General features: G+C 49.5%; 1 protein-coding gene across 7 annotated transcripts in view; it reads right to left on the reverse strand.

Moving 5' to 3' along the window:
* The window catches only part of ZC3H4 (zinc finger CCCH-type containing 4), a 43,163-nt gene extending 29,299 nt beyond the window's left edge, over positions 1 to 13,864 (reverse strand). For 2 of the 7 annotated variants that reach the window (XM_084961257.1, XM_084961252.1), the window contains exon 1: positions 12,304 to 12,414. In XM_084961257.1, coding sequence (XP_084817383.1) covers positions 12,304 to 12,317 — 14 coding nt within the window. In that variant the 5' untranslated portion in view covers positions 12,318 to 12,414. Of the gene's footprint in view, positions 1 to 10,840; positions 11,029 to 11,104; positions 11,167 to 12,303; positions 12,415 to 12,577; positions 12,744 to 12,866; positions 12,955 to 13,788 lie in introns of those variants that run through there. The other 5 variants (XM_005664626.4, XM_084961253.1, XM_084961255.1 and 2 more) reach the window with 5 other exon arrangements.
* Between the last annotated feature and the right edge of the window lie 601 nt (positions 13,865 to 14,465).

Here is a 14,465-nt window from a genome sequence, read left to right on the forward strand (position 1 = left end):
GCCCTTGGCTCACCTCTGACCTGAGGAGGTGCCCTCTGCCAACACTGGCAATGCCCAGCTAAAGGTCCTCATGAATGCAGGGTCTACTTTCTTCAGCCTCCGTTTAACAGAAGGGGAAAAAAAAAAAAAAAAAAAGACGACATTCAAACCAACTGGGACAGAGGTAGAAATCCTGTGGGCCACCAACATGACTGCACAAAGGCTGCCTCCACAAAACAGTAACCGGGTTTAAGTGGTGCCACTTAAGAGACTGTCTGCAAAATCCCCGTCAGAGTGGGATTAAATACCGAGGGAGCAAGGTTAATAGACGGTGACATAATCCCCCAAGCAAAGTGGGGGAAGCCACTCTGCGCTAATCATTTCAATCTAGACGTGCCAAACCCTCTTGAGACAAGCCCGCAGGAGAAACGCTGAAAGGCTGGCCTGGGCAGAGACCGCCCGATTCCCAGAGCCTGGACTGGCAAGGTGTTGGGCCGACCGGCCAGAGACATCAGGGCACCAGGAGACCAACTAGGAACTGGAGCTCAGGAGGACATGGGCAAAGGCTGCTGCCTTGCCGAGGGTTAGTTCTGCCTTGTGCCTCCTGGACTAAGCATCCAGGGCATTTAAAGTTCCACATGTAGAGCTGGGGATGGCCAGCTTGTTTTCCTGGGTCAAAGATGAGCTCTGGGTGCCCATTCTAAGGAATGCCTACGGGGCCAATCCCACGGGCCACGGACGACTTAGGTTCATCGCGTACCGTGGGTTTGGCAACAACAGTACCATAAAAAAACCTCAGGCTTTAAAGTAAAGTAGACTGGCCCCACCCTCCAGTCTACACAAGTGGGCATCCTGCTTCTTTCTTCAGACCAAATGATTCAACTGGCTCTGCGTCTTTCCTAGCCTGAGCTCTTGGTGGGGAACCTGAGCCTTGGTTTTCTCATCTGTAGAATGGATTCTGTAGAGTACCTACCTCAAGGGGTTGTGAGGGTTAAATGAGACAACAGGAACAAAGCTCCTGACATGGGGACAGGCACAAATAAGTACCAGACAAACAGCAGCTCTGATACTAAGCAGCAGCTAATATGAGCACCCTTCTACATGGATAACCCTAAACCAGCTGGAATGCTTCCCGGAAGCAGTTTCTCTGTGGAGAAGCTACAGCCAACTCCGCACTATCCTTGGCCTGTCCATGCATGCACTGTCCTCTCCCAGTAACTCCTACTGGCATCTCCTCTCCTCAGCTCTCACCTAGGTGGTACGAGAAAGGAGCCATGGAGCTGACCAGGAGGAAAAGGCACAGGGAGAGTTGAGCCCCGGGAAAAAGGGACAAAGGTCTCTTACAAAAATGAAGTTTGGCAACATAAAAATTCCTTAGACAAGAGAGCTGGATGGAAACAAAAAGGGGCCTGGCTTTATGGATCTACCTGGTTTACAAAATGAGAGAGCGAGAGCAAGAGCGGGAGAGAGGCAAAAACCAAAAAAGATGAAAACCCATGCGAGCAGTGGCTGTTACCTGAAGATCATGAGAGCCCTTGACCAGAGGCAGCTAGGTTAATGGGAAGGTCAGGGTTATGGTCATTAACTGCCCAAACTCTCAACAAATTGCCTGGGTAGGCTTTGAATGACCATTAACTAGGCACAAAATTACCAAAATTACAAGGAGGCTCCGCCTCTTCAAATGTTTAACCAAAGGCCTAGGATCCCCAAATCCAACTCTATGGGACAGTCATTTACTACGAGTAAAGGCTCAGAGCCTCTCCTTCACAAAACTGGTTCAGGGCTCACGCCTGAGGAAGGCCCCCAACACCTTCCCCCTCGATTTAGGCCGCGGTGAAGCACCCACAGCCAGGGGTGGGGGCACCTCACTGAGGGGCTTTCAGAGGCAGGACATTCTTGAAATAAACCTCTGGGTCTTGCACATGTTTTTCAGTGTCCTTACTACCTAGGTTCATCAATCACAAATCAAGAGCAAATGGGCGCTATGCCTCCCTCTCCCTCAACATTCTCAGGTGTGGTCATCACTGGCTCTGTGACACCACAGCATTTCCATGGCAGTGTGCCCACATCGTGGACACCACCTGAGCAGCAGGCACAAACCAACCATCATGGAAGAAGAGAAGCCTAAGCTGCACCCCGAACCTCTCACTTCAGTGGAAGCAAAATGGCCTCCCCGCACCAGGACTCGGACACGAACACCTACAGGCAGAGGTCGATGTGGGGGGAATTAGAGAAATTACAACCTGGACTGGGTATTTAAGATACTGAGAAATTATTGTTAATTGTGTTAGGCATGATTATGGTTTTGTGGTTATGCTAAAAAAATATATTCAAGTTAAAGATTCATACTGCAGAATGTATGGGTATAATGAGATGAGAACTGGGATGTGCTTTAAAATACTTAACAGGGGAGTTCCCTTGCAGTGCAGTGGGTTAAGGATCCAGTATTGTCACTGCAGCAGCTCAGGTCGCTGCTGTGGCACAGGTTCAACCTCTAGCCCAGGAGTTTCCACATGCCATGGACATCGCCAAAAATCATAATAAAATAAAATATTCAAGGGGGATGGGGGAGGTAGTAAGATGAACAAAAACTGGCAAAATGAGTACAACTGCTGAAACTGGTGATGGATCTATGGCAGACCATGCTACTATTTTCTCTTAAATATGTTAGAAAACTTTCCTAACAAAAAGTTAAAAGAGAAAAAAGATGCCCTGGGGGGGAAAACCTCTCCGTAAAGGGAGGAAAGGTTGTTAAGGGCCTCGAGAAGTTAATGTCCCCAGCTTAGAGCTGGAGTCGGGAGTTCCCCGTCCTGGGAAATGAATCCGACTAGGAACCACGAGGTTGCAGGTTCAATCCCTGCCCTTGCTCAGTGGGTTAAGGATCCGGCGTTGCTGTGAGCTGTGGTATAGGTTGCAGATGTGGCTCGGATCTCGTGTTGCTGTGGCTGTGGTGCAGACTGGAGGCAACAGCTCTGATTAGACCCCTAGCCTGGGAACCTCCATATGCCGCGGGTGCAGCCCTAAAAAGACAAAAAAAAAAAAAAAAAGAAAGAGCTGGAGTCCAAGGTGGGGGCCTTGGCCAGCCCTCACCAAGGCCTCATCTCTCCGCTGTGGTTTCGACTATAAAACCTGCCTGCGTACCTCAGGGTCTTTATATGTCCAAGAACAGTGGGAAACATTCATTACTAACACCCTGAGCAGCAATTTCTATGGTAAGCACCACACTGCTGGGCCCTCCAATGTCACTGCGACGCATTAACAAACTTACACAGTAGCAGTTTGCTAGTATCCCCATTTTACAGACAGGGAAACTGAGCCCAGAGATGGAAGAAATTTGCCCAGAGGGTCACATCAGGAAGAAGAACTGGAACTTGAGCCCAGGACTTTCTGACTCCAGGCCCAGCTCTTAACCTCAACTCTAAAGACAATTAGAAATTAGCTAAAAAAGAACAATTTACATAACAGGGCAAGGGAACACAAAACAACACATAGGCACAGAAAACCGATGAAAGGAAACAGTACTGCAAAAAATGCCAAAGTGGAGTTCCCACTGTGGTGTAGCAGGCTAAGGATCCAGTATTGTGACAAAGGCTGAGCACAGGTCGCAAATGTGGCTTGGATTCCCACACTGCTATGGCTGTGGTGTAGGCCAGCAGCTGCAGCTCTGATTCAACCCCTAGCCTGGGAACTTACATGTGGGGCAGGTACAACCCTAAAAAAAAAAAAAAAAAAAAGCCAAAGTGAGATACTAAAATGCTGGGCAAATTCCTTAAACCCTCTCTGTGCCCCAGTTTCAACTGTGAAGGGAAGGCAGTAAAGGAACCTCCAGAATGAATATATATCCCATGGGGGAGTTTCCTGAGACTGTGCAAACCAAGCGTTTAGCACCAATCTGGCCCAGAATAAATGCCTAGGAGTAAAAACTGTCAACGTGCAAAGATACAAAGCTAATCCAGGCCTTCCAAACTCAGCTAAATGGAATTGGGACATTCAAAGATACAACCAAAGAACACTTGGATAGTTTAGGGATTAAGAGGTACCCAGAAAGTTTCAAGGAATCCAAGCAAAAACCCAAACAGGACCTATCCCAAGATGGACAGAAAGCAACCAGAATCCAAGGGAAGAACATCCCACAGTCCTCTAACACTAGAAGGAACATTCCATCCCCAAGCGAGAGGCATCCACACTGGGGTTTGTCCAACCACACAAACCTCTTGGGTAGAACATTTCTAAAGAGCTTAAAACAAACTGACCAAGAAAAAAACCTGGCCTGCCTGGGGAATCTGAGTCAAAGCATCCTTTTCTTTGCTCAAGTAGCTCTTCTACTCCCACTCACTCTGAAAACAGCCATGCTCTTGATAAAGGTATTTCTCTGATCCAAGTTCTTCCTGTCAGATGAACCTCTGAAATTTGCTTCTCAGCAACAAAGAATTTCCTAAGCACCTTCTCAGGCCAAGCACACTTTGGATTGCTTACAGCTGGGAAGACGCTGGTTCTCACCCAAAGAGGGATTACTTCTGATTCCAGAAAGGAAAATCTAACCATGAAGCTTGTGAACTAAGACTTCCTGTTTGTAATTTTTTCAGAGGAATCAATTTGGTTCTATTCAACCAAAACAACGTATTAACATTTTCCTCTTAAAAGAGACCTGGCCTGGAACACAAAGATTTCTTGTTCGTAATTATCTGTACACAATTATTTGTTACTTTCCAGTCAACTGTGGGCTCCTGGAGGGCGGAGCAGAAGGAGGCGGACCATCATCCCTAAGCTTCCAAGGGCCCAGCACAGGGCCAGGTACAGACTGGGCGGGTGCTTGAGGTCAGTTCCACACAAACAAGCCATCCGTCTCAGCTACCCACACCCTCTTCGTCAATTTCACAGACAGTGGACTATTTCCCAGGCAGCCACCTAGTTAACTTAAAACTCTAGATGTCAACTGAGGGGCTGTTTTCAGTCGAAAAGTCAGTCACCAAGTGTTTCTTGAGAGGTTCCTGACAGGCCAGGGGGTAAATGTCAAGAGCTCCTATGTGACGGGTGCATCAGCAGAGCAGATGAAAGTGGCTGCCAGTCAGTCACCTCAGGGCTGCAATCCCCCTCTGCTGCAGAAAGGTTGTGCTTCCTGGACTGCTCTGGTGGCCCGTGCAATGGCAGGGCCTGGAATCCCAAGGAAACCTAAGCCCTAGTGTCTGTTAGGAAAATGAGGAGGGCAATAATCCAAAGCCACCTGCAGTAGACATTTAGCCAAGTGACACTCGCTCATGTCTGGGCCCAGATCCCTTGGGTTGGGCCATAGCAGGGATGTGTTAGCTGCCATCCCTTCCACTCTGGGCTTCAAGAGGTCTCCAGTTACTTCTAATGAATGAAAATCCCTTTGATTTACAGGTTCAAAAGCCTGGGCTTGGGCTTCCTTCATCCACTGGAAGGAGTGAACACAGCGATGATGGAACCTCCGCAAGCTATGGAGGGGCAGGAGCACACCCCCACTCTCCCTGGGGACCACCTGAAAGTTCCCTCCCAGTCTCCCCCACCACCTCCACCACTACAATAAAAATAACCACGGTGTCTGCTGTGCTGTACAGGCACTCCTGGGACCAGGCCCATCTTCCCAGCGCAGAGGCCAGCAAACTTTTTCTTGCAGGGCAAAAAACGAAATATTTTAGGCTTTGTGGGCCATACAGTCTCTGTCCTCATTACTCAACTCCGCTATCTGGCACAAAAGCAGCCAGAGGCGATATAAACGAATGTTCCAATAAAACAGCACTTAAAAAGCCAACGTCTGCTGCTCCCTGTCCTATCTGCAGTGGCTTTCAAATTTTGACCTTGACCCACATCTCCTCCTCTGCATTTCTCTCAAAGAACGTTCACAAAGCCACAGTGAACCTTCGCGGCACACTGCTCTCTCTATCCTCTTCCACTTTGTGTTTTCCAAATGCAGGAGGCAAATCAATAAATGGACGTCACATCCCACTAATGCCTGTATACTGCAGTCTGAAAAACATCCTACCAGATCCAGGACAGCACGGGGGTACAGAGCTCAGGTCTGGGTATACCCGAGGTTCTAGGTGCCACTGCACCCAGTAGCTCTGTGACCTTCAACTAGTGACCTCATCTCTGTTTCAGTTTCTTGGCATAGGGCTGAAGTGAGCTAATGCATGAGAGGCACTCGGCCCCTGGCGGGTAATCTTTGACCTTCACGTGACAGGGCCCAAGAGGTACTGTCACACCTTTGGGAAGGCCAGGTTAGCAGTTGAATAACTCACCGGTCACATCCAACCTGCCTGACAGCCATATCCACAGCCATCCAACACTCCCCACCACCTCTCTACCAGAATAGAGCCAGCCTAGTGTGCATGGAGCAGGCAGCATCCATGCTGTATTAAGCTTTACAGGTTTCTGGGACCACACAACAGGGACAAGTAGGACAAGGGAACCAGCTCAGAACTCAGCTGCTGAGCCAAGGTTTCACTGATGGGTCTGCCTGGAATCTAGCCACTTAGCCTAACCCTAAAAGTCTTTTTTTTAACTCAATAAATTTTATCATACTTATAGCTGTACAACAATCATCTTAACCCAATTTTACAGACTTTCCATCCCAAACGCCAGCCCATCCCCCGCAACCTGTCTCTTTACACTTCACTTTTAAGGCCTGCCTTGCAGCTGGGTATCATCAGGAGCCGCAGTAGCAGCAACAAACTCTCACAGTGGCCAGAAGCTGCAGAAGGTAGGCAGACACCAGAAGGTAACATGAAGCCTGGTAAAGGCGGTGCCAACCTCTGCCCAACTCTAAATAGAGTCCTGAGGGAGAAGAGCTCCTAGAACACTGCAAAAACTGCTCCACTACAAGAAAAACATGGGACATGCCTGGCTGCTGAATGAACACAACCTGAACTGACTCAGCCAAATCACCAAGGGGTGGGAAAATCCTGGAGCTGGGACAGACCTCACTCATCTCTCTCAGAGACTCTGGGGAGAGTCAAGGACTAGCTGAAGGGGAGCTGACACGGTAGCAGTGGGGGAGGGGCCAGAGCCCTGGTCTCCCAGCTCTCAGGAGGCCCACCAAGGTTGCAGCCCTGATCCTAATTGCAAAAGATCCACAGGGGAAGGGAGCCAGCCCCAGCTCAAGACAGTGACTGTTCTAGCATATTCTACTAAGGACACTGGCAAGCAAGACATGCCTGAAGATGGCTCCCACTGAGTTTTTTGCTTTTTCTTTTTTGGCAACTGGAGTTCCCAGGCCAGGGATCAGATTGGAGCTGTTGTTGTGACCTAAGACTCAGCTTAACCCTCTGTGGCCAGGAGGGGATCTAACCTGCATCCCCGTGCACCCAAGATGCCACCGATCCCACTGTGTCACATCGGGAGCTCCTCCACTGAGTTTTAACCCCGACTGGCTCTTTGCAGTTAATTAAATACGCTGACCAAAAACCTAAGAGGTGAAAGATAAATTGACTTCCTTCAAAAACAGATGTTACTCATTTCTGTTTACACACCAGACTGTAAATTCTGTTTAGAATTTTTCTCTAGTACAGATGGCAGGAGATAAACTAAGACTCCGAATGCCAGGCATTGTGTGGGTGTCCTGCATATGCCCATTTGATCACAATGACCCCAAGAGAAGGACGTTATCCTCAGTGCCCACTGCACAGAGAGCCAGGCCGAGACACAATCTTATCTGCCCCCGGAGCCCACACTGTTCCTTCATATCCTGTTGCCACCTTCCATGTTCAAAAGATGTCACCTGTTCCCTTACCAACAGCAAGCTGAGTCACCAGTTCACACAGCTAAGAAATAACAACAACAAAAAACACATCCGAGAGAGATCCTCTATCCAGAGCAATTTGGCCAGCAGAAGCAAACTCTGCTCTGAGCAAATAATATGTGCACTGCTCACCACAAAAAAAAAAGAAAAAAGAAAACTGTTCCAATAGCACAATGCAACTATGTCTACGACACCAACCAAGAGACTATGTCTTCATTCAGCAACTGTTAGGAATTCATTTAAAAACTGCCCGTGGGACCTCATATTGTTACTAAAAAAAGCAAAAAACCAAAAGCAAAAGAGATACATAACAAGGACTAGGCTGATGAATCTGGAAAGCCAAATCCAGGAAATCTGGCTCCCCACAAAACAATCTGCTTTACCTTAACTTACCCAAATGAACTTTAGATGCCAACCAGACAGACAGGCAGCTTTTCCATTCTTTCCACTGGGTTTCAGCTCTGAAACCAACCTCAAACTTACCAGGATTCCCTCAAACAATGAACAGATCACGCCTATGGGTCTTTGAATCGGCTTATTAAATACCAACTGCCAGAAATCTCAGAAACCATCCTTTTTTTTTTCCTACTGTGTCACCAGTTATACTGCGAAAGTACACGTGAGCCCGTTGCTCATTTCTAACTCGGCCACTTCACTATTTGCTCTGGATTATTTTCTCCTAACCTCCTAAACTGCATCAGAACCAGTTGTTCTAGTACTAAAAAATACCTTTTATAGGGGCCAAAATTAGGTTCTCTGAAACATGGTTTGACCTGAAGCGCCTGGAAATAGTTTCATTAGCAATTATTTACTGTAACTGGATCTGGCCTATATGATGAGACCTGGTTCTAGGGACTTCATACCCACAAAAATGGAAGTGAACAACAAACAGAGCAACCCTGAGACCTCCATTTTTCTATCAGGGAAGGGAAAAGATCTAAGAGAAAGAAGCAGAGATGGCGGTACTATTCAACGACAAACCAGCCCAATATGAAATTGTCCACATTCAACTGGATGGAAAAGTACAACCTCAGACCCAACCATCCATCCGTCTCTAACCTGCCAGTCAACAGCTGAGAAAGGCTCCACTCCTACAGGCGCCAAACAACTTTCCCTAGGGATCAGTCTTCCCGGCTAAAGGCTGAAGAAAAGCCATAGAGGTGGTTTTCTAAAATAGCTAAGCTCTACTTTAAAAAAATAATGGCTTGTCAAGAATCAAAATTTAACCTTCAGAGCAAAGAGAAACCCTAGCTGGGAGATAGTACAGAAAGTGAATTAGAAAGCCCTTTGGAGGAATCATTTTTTCTTCTGAAGAGCAAATCTGAGGGGAGTAAAAAATAAAGGGGTTTCTGGGCAGAATAAACATATTTTCATAAGTGATTTTGTTTCTACTGGGAGACTTTTGCTTGCTTTCAGATTAATCCTCTCCCCAGAGAACACAAAAATGTTAAAGATTACAAGTGTGTAAGAGCTGCTGTTAAATCAGGGATTCTGAGCGACACCCTTTTTTTTTTTTTTTTTGCAACATCCATTAATTTGAATTTTAACTAATACTGGTACATCAGTTTGGGGGGAAAGGTAGTACTGTGACATTTCAAAAACAAAGACTACTGAAATTCAGTTTGACATCATTATTGGGGCTGCTTGGATGTGATGGATGAGATTCCTTTAGAAGAAAAAACAATAAACCATTGTGCTGGTATGCCTGAGCGTTTTAAAATATTTAAAAATTAATGACTGCTAAAATTTTCACTCACAAGAAAAATTCCATTTCCTTCACATTTCATTTTAACAATAAAGTTAAAAAGGCATCCTTCCACAACTCAGTAGCCCTTGACACTTGGAAGGTTCATCTGTTAGCGTCCAGTTTCTGCACTTGGCTCCTGGAGGAGGAATTTCACAAAGGATGGGTAACTCCAAATAAATGCAAAGCATCTGCTGCTGACTCTGCGCACTGGATGGTGTGTTCAGTTTGTGCTTCAGACATTTTTTGCAGACTACTGGACTGTGTGGACCATTCTTCCTCCCACAAATGATTTTCATACCTAAGATCACCACAGCAGTTAAGTTGTGAACATGTTGAGAGGAAGATCAAAACAACTGGCCCACGGAACTGCAGTTTACATGTTTCCTCGTCTAAGTGTCAGTGGACTTACTTTCATCTAAGAATGGAAAAAGAGGAAACAGGATCTTTTGCAGGGGAAGAGAGCTGTGTGCTAAAAAGTTTTCTCTAACAAAGTATGTCAGGGACCAAAAGTGGGCAAGAGGGAAAATGGAACTTCAACGTGTTTTGTCTTTTAACGGAAGAACTTATGCTTGTAAAACACATCAGAAGCAGTGTTTGGTTCTGCAAGTCATTTCTGTTGCTGTTTTTTCCTTGTACACGTAGGAGAGGAGGGGGTACTGGGGGTCAGAGGAAGTGTTCTCTCCACCATGGCTGGGCGTGTAACACGTTTGCATCAACTTTTCACGGTCAGGCATGTGCTTTCGAACAAAGGAACAGTGGAGACAGGGAGAGGAGACTGAGGCTTGACACACTTTACAGATTTGGTGCTTAAACAGTACTTTACAAATGACTTGCTTAATTTAAACGTCCATCACCATAAGAGACATTGGAGTCAAATGAGAAAATTGGATCTACTTGAACCACAATCTCTTGGGGGGGGGGCAAAGGGAAGGAGAACATTAACTTGAACGTAAGTATCATAAATCAAATTCAGTAACCTTGTCTCCCACAAATGGACCTGAAGTATCCACTTTCTTCAAAGATGAAGGCTGGAGACAAAGCAATGGATTGACATGGCAAGAGGGATGCCAAGGGCTTGAAAACACAGGGGCCTTTTACATAGGTTTTTGTCATGTTACAGTAATACACTTTTTTCTTGAAAAAAAAAAAAATAACTGTGTACATTAAATTTTAAATATTAAACATTGAAAAGGATGTGCAAGTCTAAAAGGGCTCAACAGGGTTAGAATCCTGATTCGAACATATAAATTCACTCTCTCAAGCATCACTTTGGTCTAAAGGCGAGGAGGAAGGCAGGCAGGAAAGGGACAAAAAGAGGGAGATAATTGAATTACTCAATAAAAGAGGCTACTTACCATCCCAACCCATTGTAAGACATACACTTCTGACATAAGAGAACTCCTTAGAGGTCGAATAAAGCGTGTAAGCACCTTTGAGTAATGCACCTGCCCCCAAGAGGGGGCCCGGAAGCCCAACGTGGGTTTAGCGAACAGACCTTTGCTAATCTGTTTATTTCCTTGAACTGGAGTCAGGCTGCGATGGGCTGCGATTCCCAGGATGATACATTTAATTAGAACAAAACAGAACAAAACAAAAAAAAAATTTTTGTAAAAGCTCACCAAACTGCTGCACTTGTGTCTCTGAATGTGGGTGGCATTTCTTTTAAAAGGCAAAGTATGGTCTGTGAAGGAGAAAGGGAAACGGGGGAGGTGGGAGTGGGGAGAAGGGGCCGTGGTGCCTGGCAGGGAAGCCCTAGCTAAGACCCCTGTCTAAGGGAGGGTCCTCCCCAGCCCCGGGCTGCGACGGGGCAGCCATCTGTCCAGCGCCTTCTCTTCCCCTCCCCACCCCCACTCCTCCAAGCCTCACTTGCCTGTCGCCTGAAACCCTTCCACCACTTCCAATGCCACACTCTAGCCACCTCTTCCCCTGCCCCAACGGGAAAGTGTGGGCGAACCCTGCACCCCGACCTTCTGCTGGAGCAGGGAACACGGGGCCCCAGCTTCGCGCTGAAACGCGCCGGGCTGGCCCCCTTATCACCCTCCCTCCAGAGAAGGGCAGGAGGCGAACCCATTTCGCACTTACTAAAGGCAAAGGGGGCGCTCCCTTTCGCCCTCTGCCAAGGCGCAAGGAAACCTCGTTTTCTCTCCCGGAAGGGATGGCGCCCCGTTTTAGCTCGAAAGAAGAGGGACCCCCCACAAGAAAGAGGGGAGCAACTTCCTCTCCTCTCCAGGGCAGGGAAACCTAACCTCACCAGCTCCCTCCCCTAAACGCATCACCTACCTACAAAAAGCAGGAGGACCCTTCCCTTTAACGAAAAGACATGGGCTTCCTCTCCCCCACAGAGAGGCAGGGGCTTCGAAAGGGGGCTAGAGATCCCCCCAGTTCTGCCCTCTAGGGAACAGCTCGGAAACACCTCCCGCCAAAAGTCCTAGAGCCCCCACCGAAAGGGAACCCCCCCGTTAGGATGGATAAAGACGTGAACGAACCCCCACTTTCTGCCTCCTACGAAAGCTAGGGGACCTCTCCAAAAAGGGCAGGGCACACCTCCCCCAGGAGAAAGGATATTGCGGGGGGCTGGGAGACCCCCAACTCCAAACCCCTAAGAGCGGGGCTGTGGCTCGAGATCTCCCCCAAAAAGGTCCGGGAGCCCCTCCCCCAACCCCTTCCCCGAAGCCAGGCGACGGGCAGGCGGGCCCGAGGCTGCCAGCTCCGGGCGCAGGGGCAGCCAGGACCCCAGTGGGCCTCCGAAGCCCCCCCTCGGCGCCCCCTCCCCAGGGCGGGCGGGCGGGCGCGGGGGGTCCGGGGGGCGCCTCCTCACCTTCCCCTCAGCATGGCGCCCAAAAAAGACAGAGCGAGAGCGAGGGAGAGCGGGCGAGCGCCGCGAGGGGGGGGAAACGCATGAGGCCAGGAGAGAAAGCAAGCGAGAAAGAGCGAGCGAGCGAGAGACACCCACCGACCCCGCCCTTCCTCCTCCTCCTCCTCCTCCTCCTCCTCCTCCGTGGCCCGGCCCAACATGGCGGCCTCCCCCCTTCCTCCTCCTCCTCCTCTTCCTCCCCCCGGGGACGCTGCCCCGGCCGGGCCGGGGGCCTGACCTGTCGTCAGGGAGCGGGAGGCGGTGGTGGAGGAGGTGCGGGGTGGCCGGGCAGGCGTCGGGGGAACACGGAGGAGGCGAAGGCGTTGATGGCAGTGGCGGCGATGGCGGCGGCGGCGACTCTGATGGCGGCGGCGGGGGGGTCCCGGGCGCGGCCTCCATAGTTCCTTTGGGGGGGAGGGGATGTTAATGCACGAAAAAGGACTGCTTGGGCGTGGCGGGAGGGGCACACTTCAGCTCGGAGGGCTCCTGACAGGAATGAGTATATATTTTTTCGGTTTCGGAATCACCTCTGCGCCGACCTCCGCGTAGGCCGCGCGGCCTTGGCCTCAGAGGGCCGCTCGCCGCCTGCTTTCTCCGCAGCCCGCCTCTAGGTTCACTCGCTCACGGGCGCGGGGCCCTCATTGGGGCGAGAGGGCCCCCCCCCCCACACACACACCCCCTCGCGGGCCCGGGGGAGGGTCGGAGACCCGGAGGACACGGACACTGGTGGGTGGTTCGGTGTAATTAGCGCGGGCCGCGCGCGATGGAGCAAGCGAGGGGGAAGGGGAGAAGAGGAGAGCGAGCAAAGGGGATTTAAAAAAAAAAAAAAAAAAAAAAGGATTTTAGGGGAAGGAGACGGGCCGCGGAGACGGGCCGACTGTCTGTCTGCCCGCCCGCCCTAGGTGCCCCAGCTGCCCGGCCTCCGCCGCAGTCAGAAATTCACACAAAATGGCGGCTCGGCCCGGATGAGCCCAGAGGCTGAGGCGGGAGGAAGGGCGAGGTGGGAGGGGGAGCAGGGAGGCTGTGTCACGTGGAGCTGAGACACGAAGGGCGGCGGAAAAGGCCGAAGGTGTCGATGTGGGTGGAGCTAGAGAAAGAATGGGAAGGCCCGGGGAGCCGGAAATAGCCGAGGCGAGTCGGGACTGGCGGGGGTGGGCAGAAACGAGGAACCGAGGTGATCCGGAAAGAACCGAAGGCGGTGCCAAGGGTGGGTGACAGGAGGCGGAAACAGCCGAGTGAGGCCGGGCGGCGGTAATAGCATTTAGACAGAAAGAACTGAAGTGTGTGGCGGATGAGGCGATTAATAGAGTAAGAGAGTTTGAGGAATTCGCCTGAGAGCAGGCGGGCAACAGAGAATTGCCAGCCTGAGAGACAGCGGGAAGAGTCGAAAGGTTTAGGCAGAAGAATGGGAGAGAAGGAATTCGAGCTACGGAGAAAAAAAAAAATAACCGAAAGCTGGTGGCCGGGTGCCTGGAGTTGTAGGTTTCCGGAGGATGAAGCCGAAAGGGCCCGGAGATGACGTCATTAGAGACCTCGGTCGTGGATGTTATCCTTGGGCAGTGTGAGAGGGCGGGCCTTGGTAGTGCTTTGGCAGAGTTTAAGAACCTAGAACGTAGTAGGTGGAAGACTCTTAAATGCTGGATTTGGGAGCACTGACAGGGTTCGACAGTATAAAAGGATAAATCGTTTAACCCTCACAACTGTACTAAGGAAGCTACTATTATGTCCATTTAATAGGTATCCTGAAGCTCAGTGTCTTAAGTTTTTGGCTCGAGGTTGTAAGATTACGCGCAAGAAGCCCAGCAAGATTTTTAATCAGAGCTGGCATTTCATTGCCTCCTGCAAAAATTTGTTCAGTCCTATTTTCAAGAGAGGATCTTGGTTGGATACTTTATGAGCTTCTACATGGCTAAGTGCAATGATGGGCGATGGAAACATAGTGTCTTTATGTATATAAAAATCGATAATGCCCCAGGGGAAAGAAACTGAAAGTTAAAGAGTAACTGAAGGGTTCTTAATATTTTGGGGGGCAGGGTTGTTTAAGCTGACACGGAAGAAGAAGAAATAGCTCCAGGCAGAGGAAATACCTTATTTCAGGCCCTGACAAGGCAAGGATCACTTAGATG

This window comes from Sus scrofa, chromosome 6 (genome assembly GCF_054392235.1).
Source record: "Sus scrofa isolate SSC_HxYL_T2T_F1_AM1 chromosome 6, Sscrofa_HxYL_maternal_Yorkshire_Landrace_v2.0, whole genome shotgun sequence".
NCBI classification, from domain to species: Eukaryota; Metazoa; Chordata; class Mammalia; order Artiodactyla; family Suidae; genus Sus; species Sus scrofa.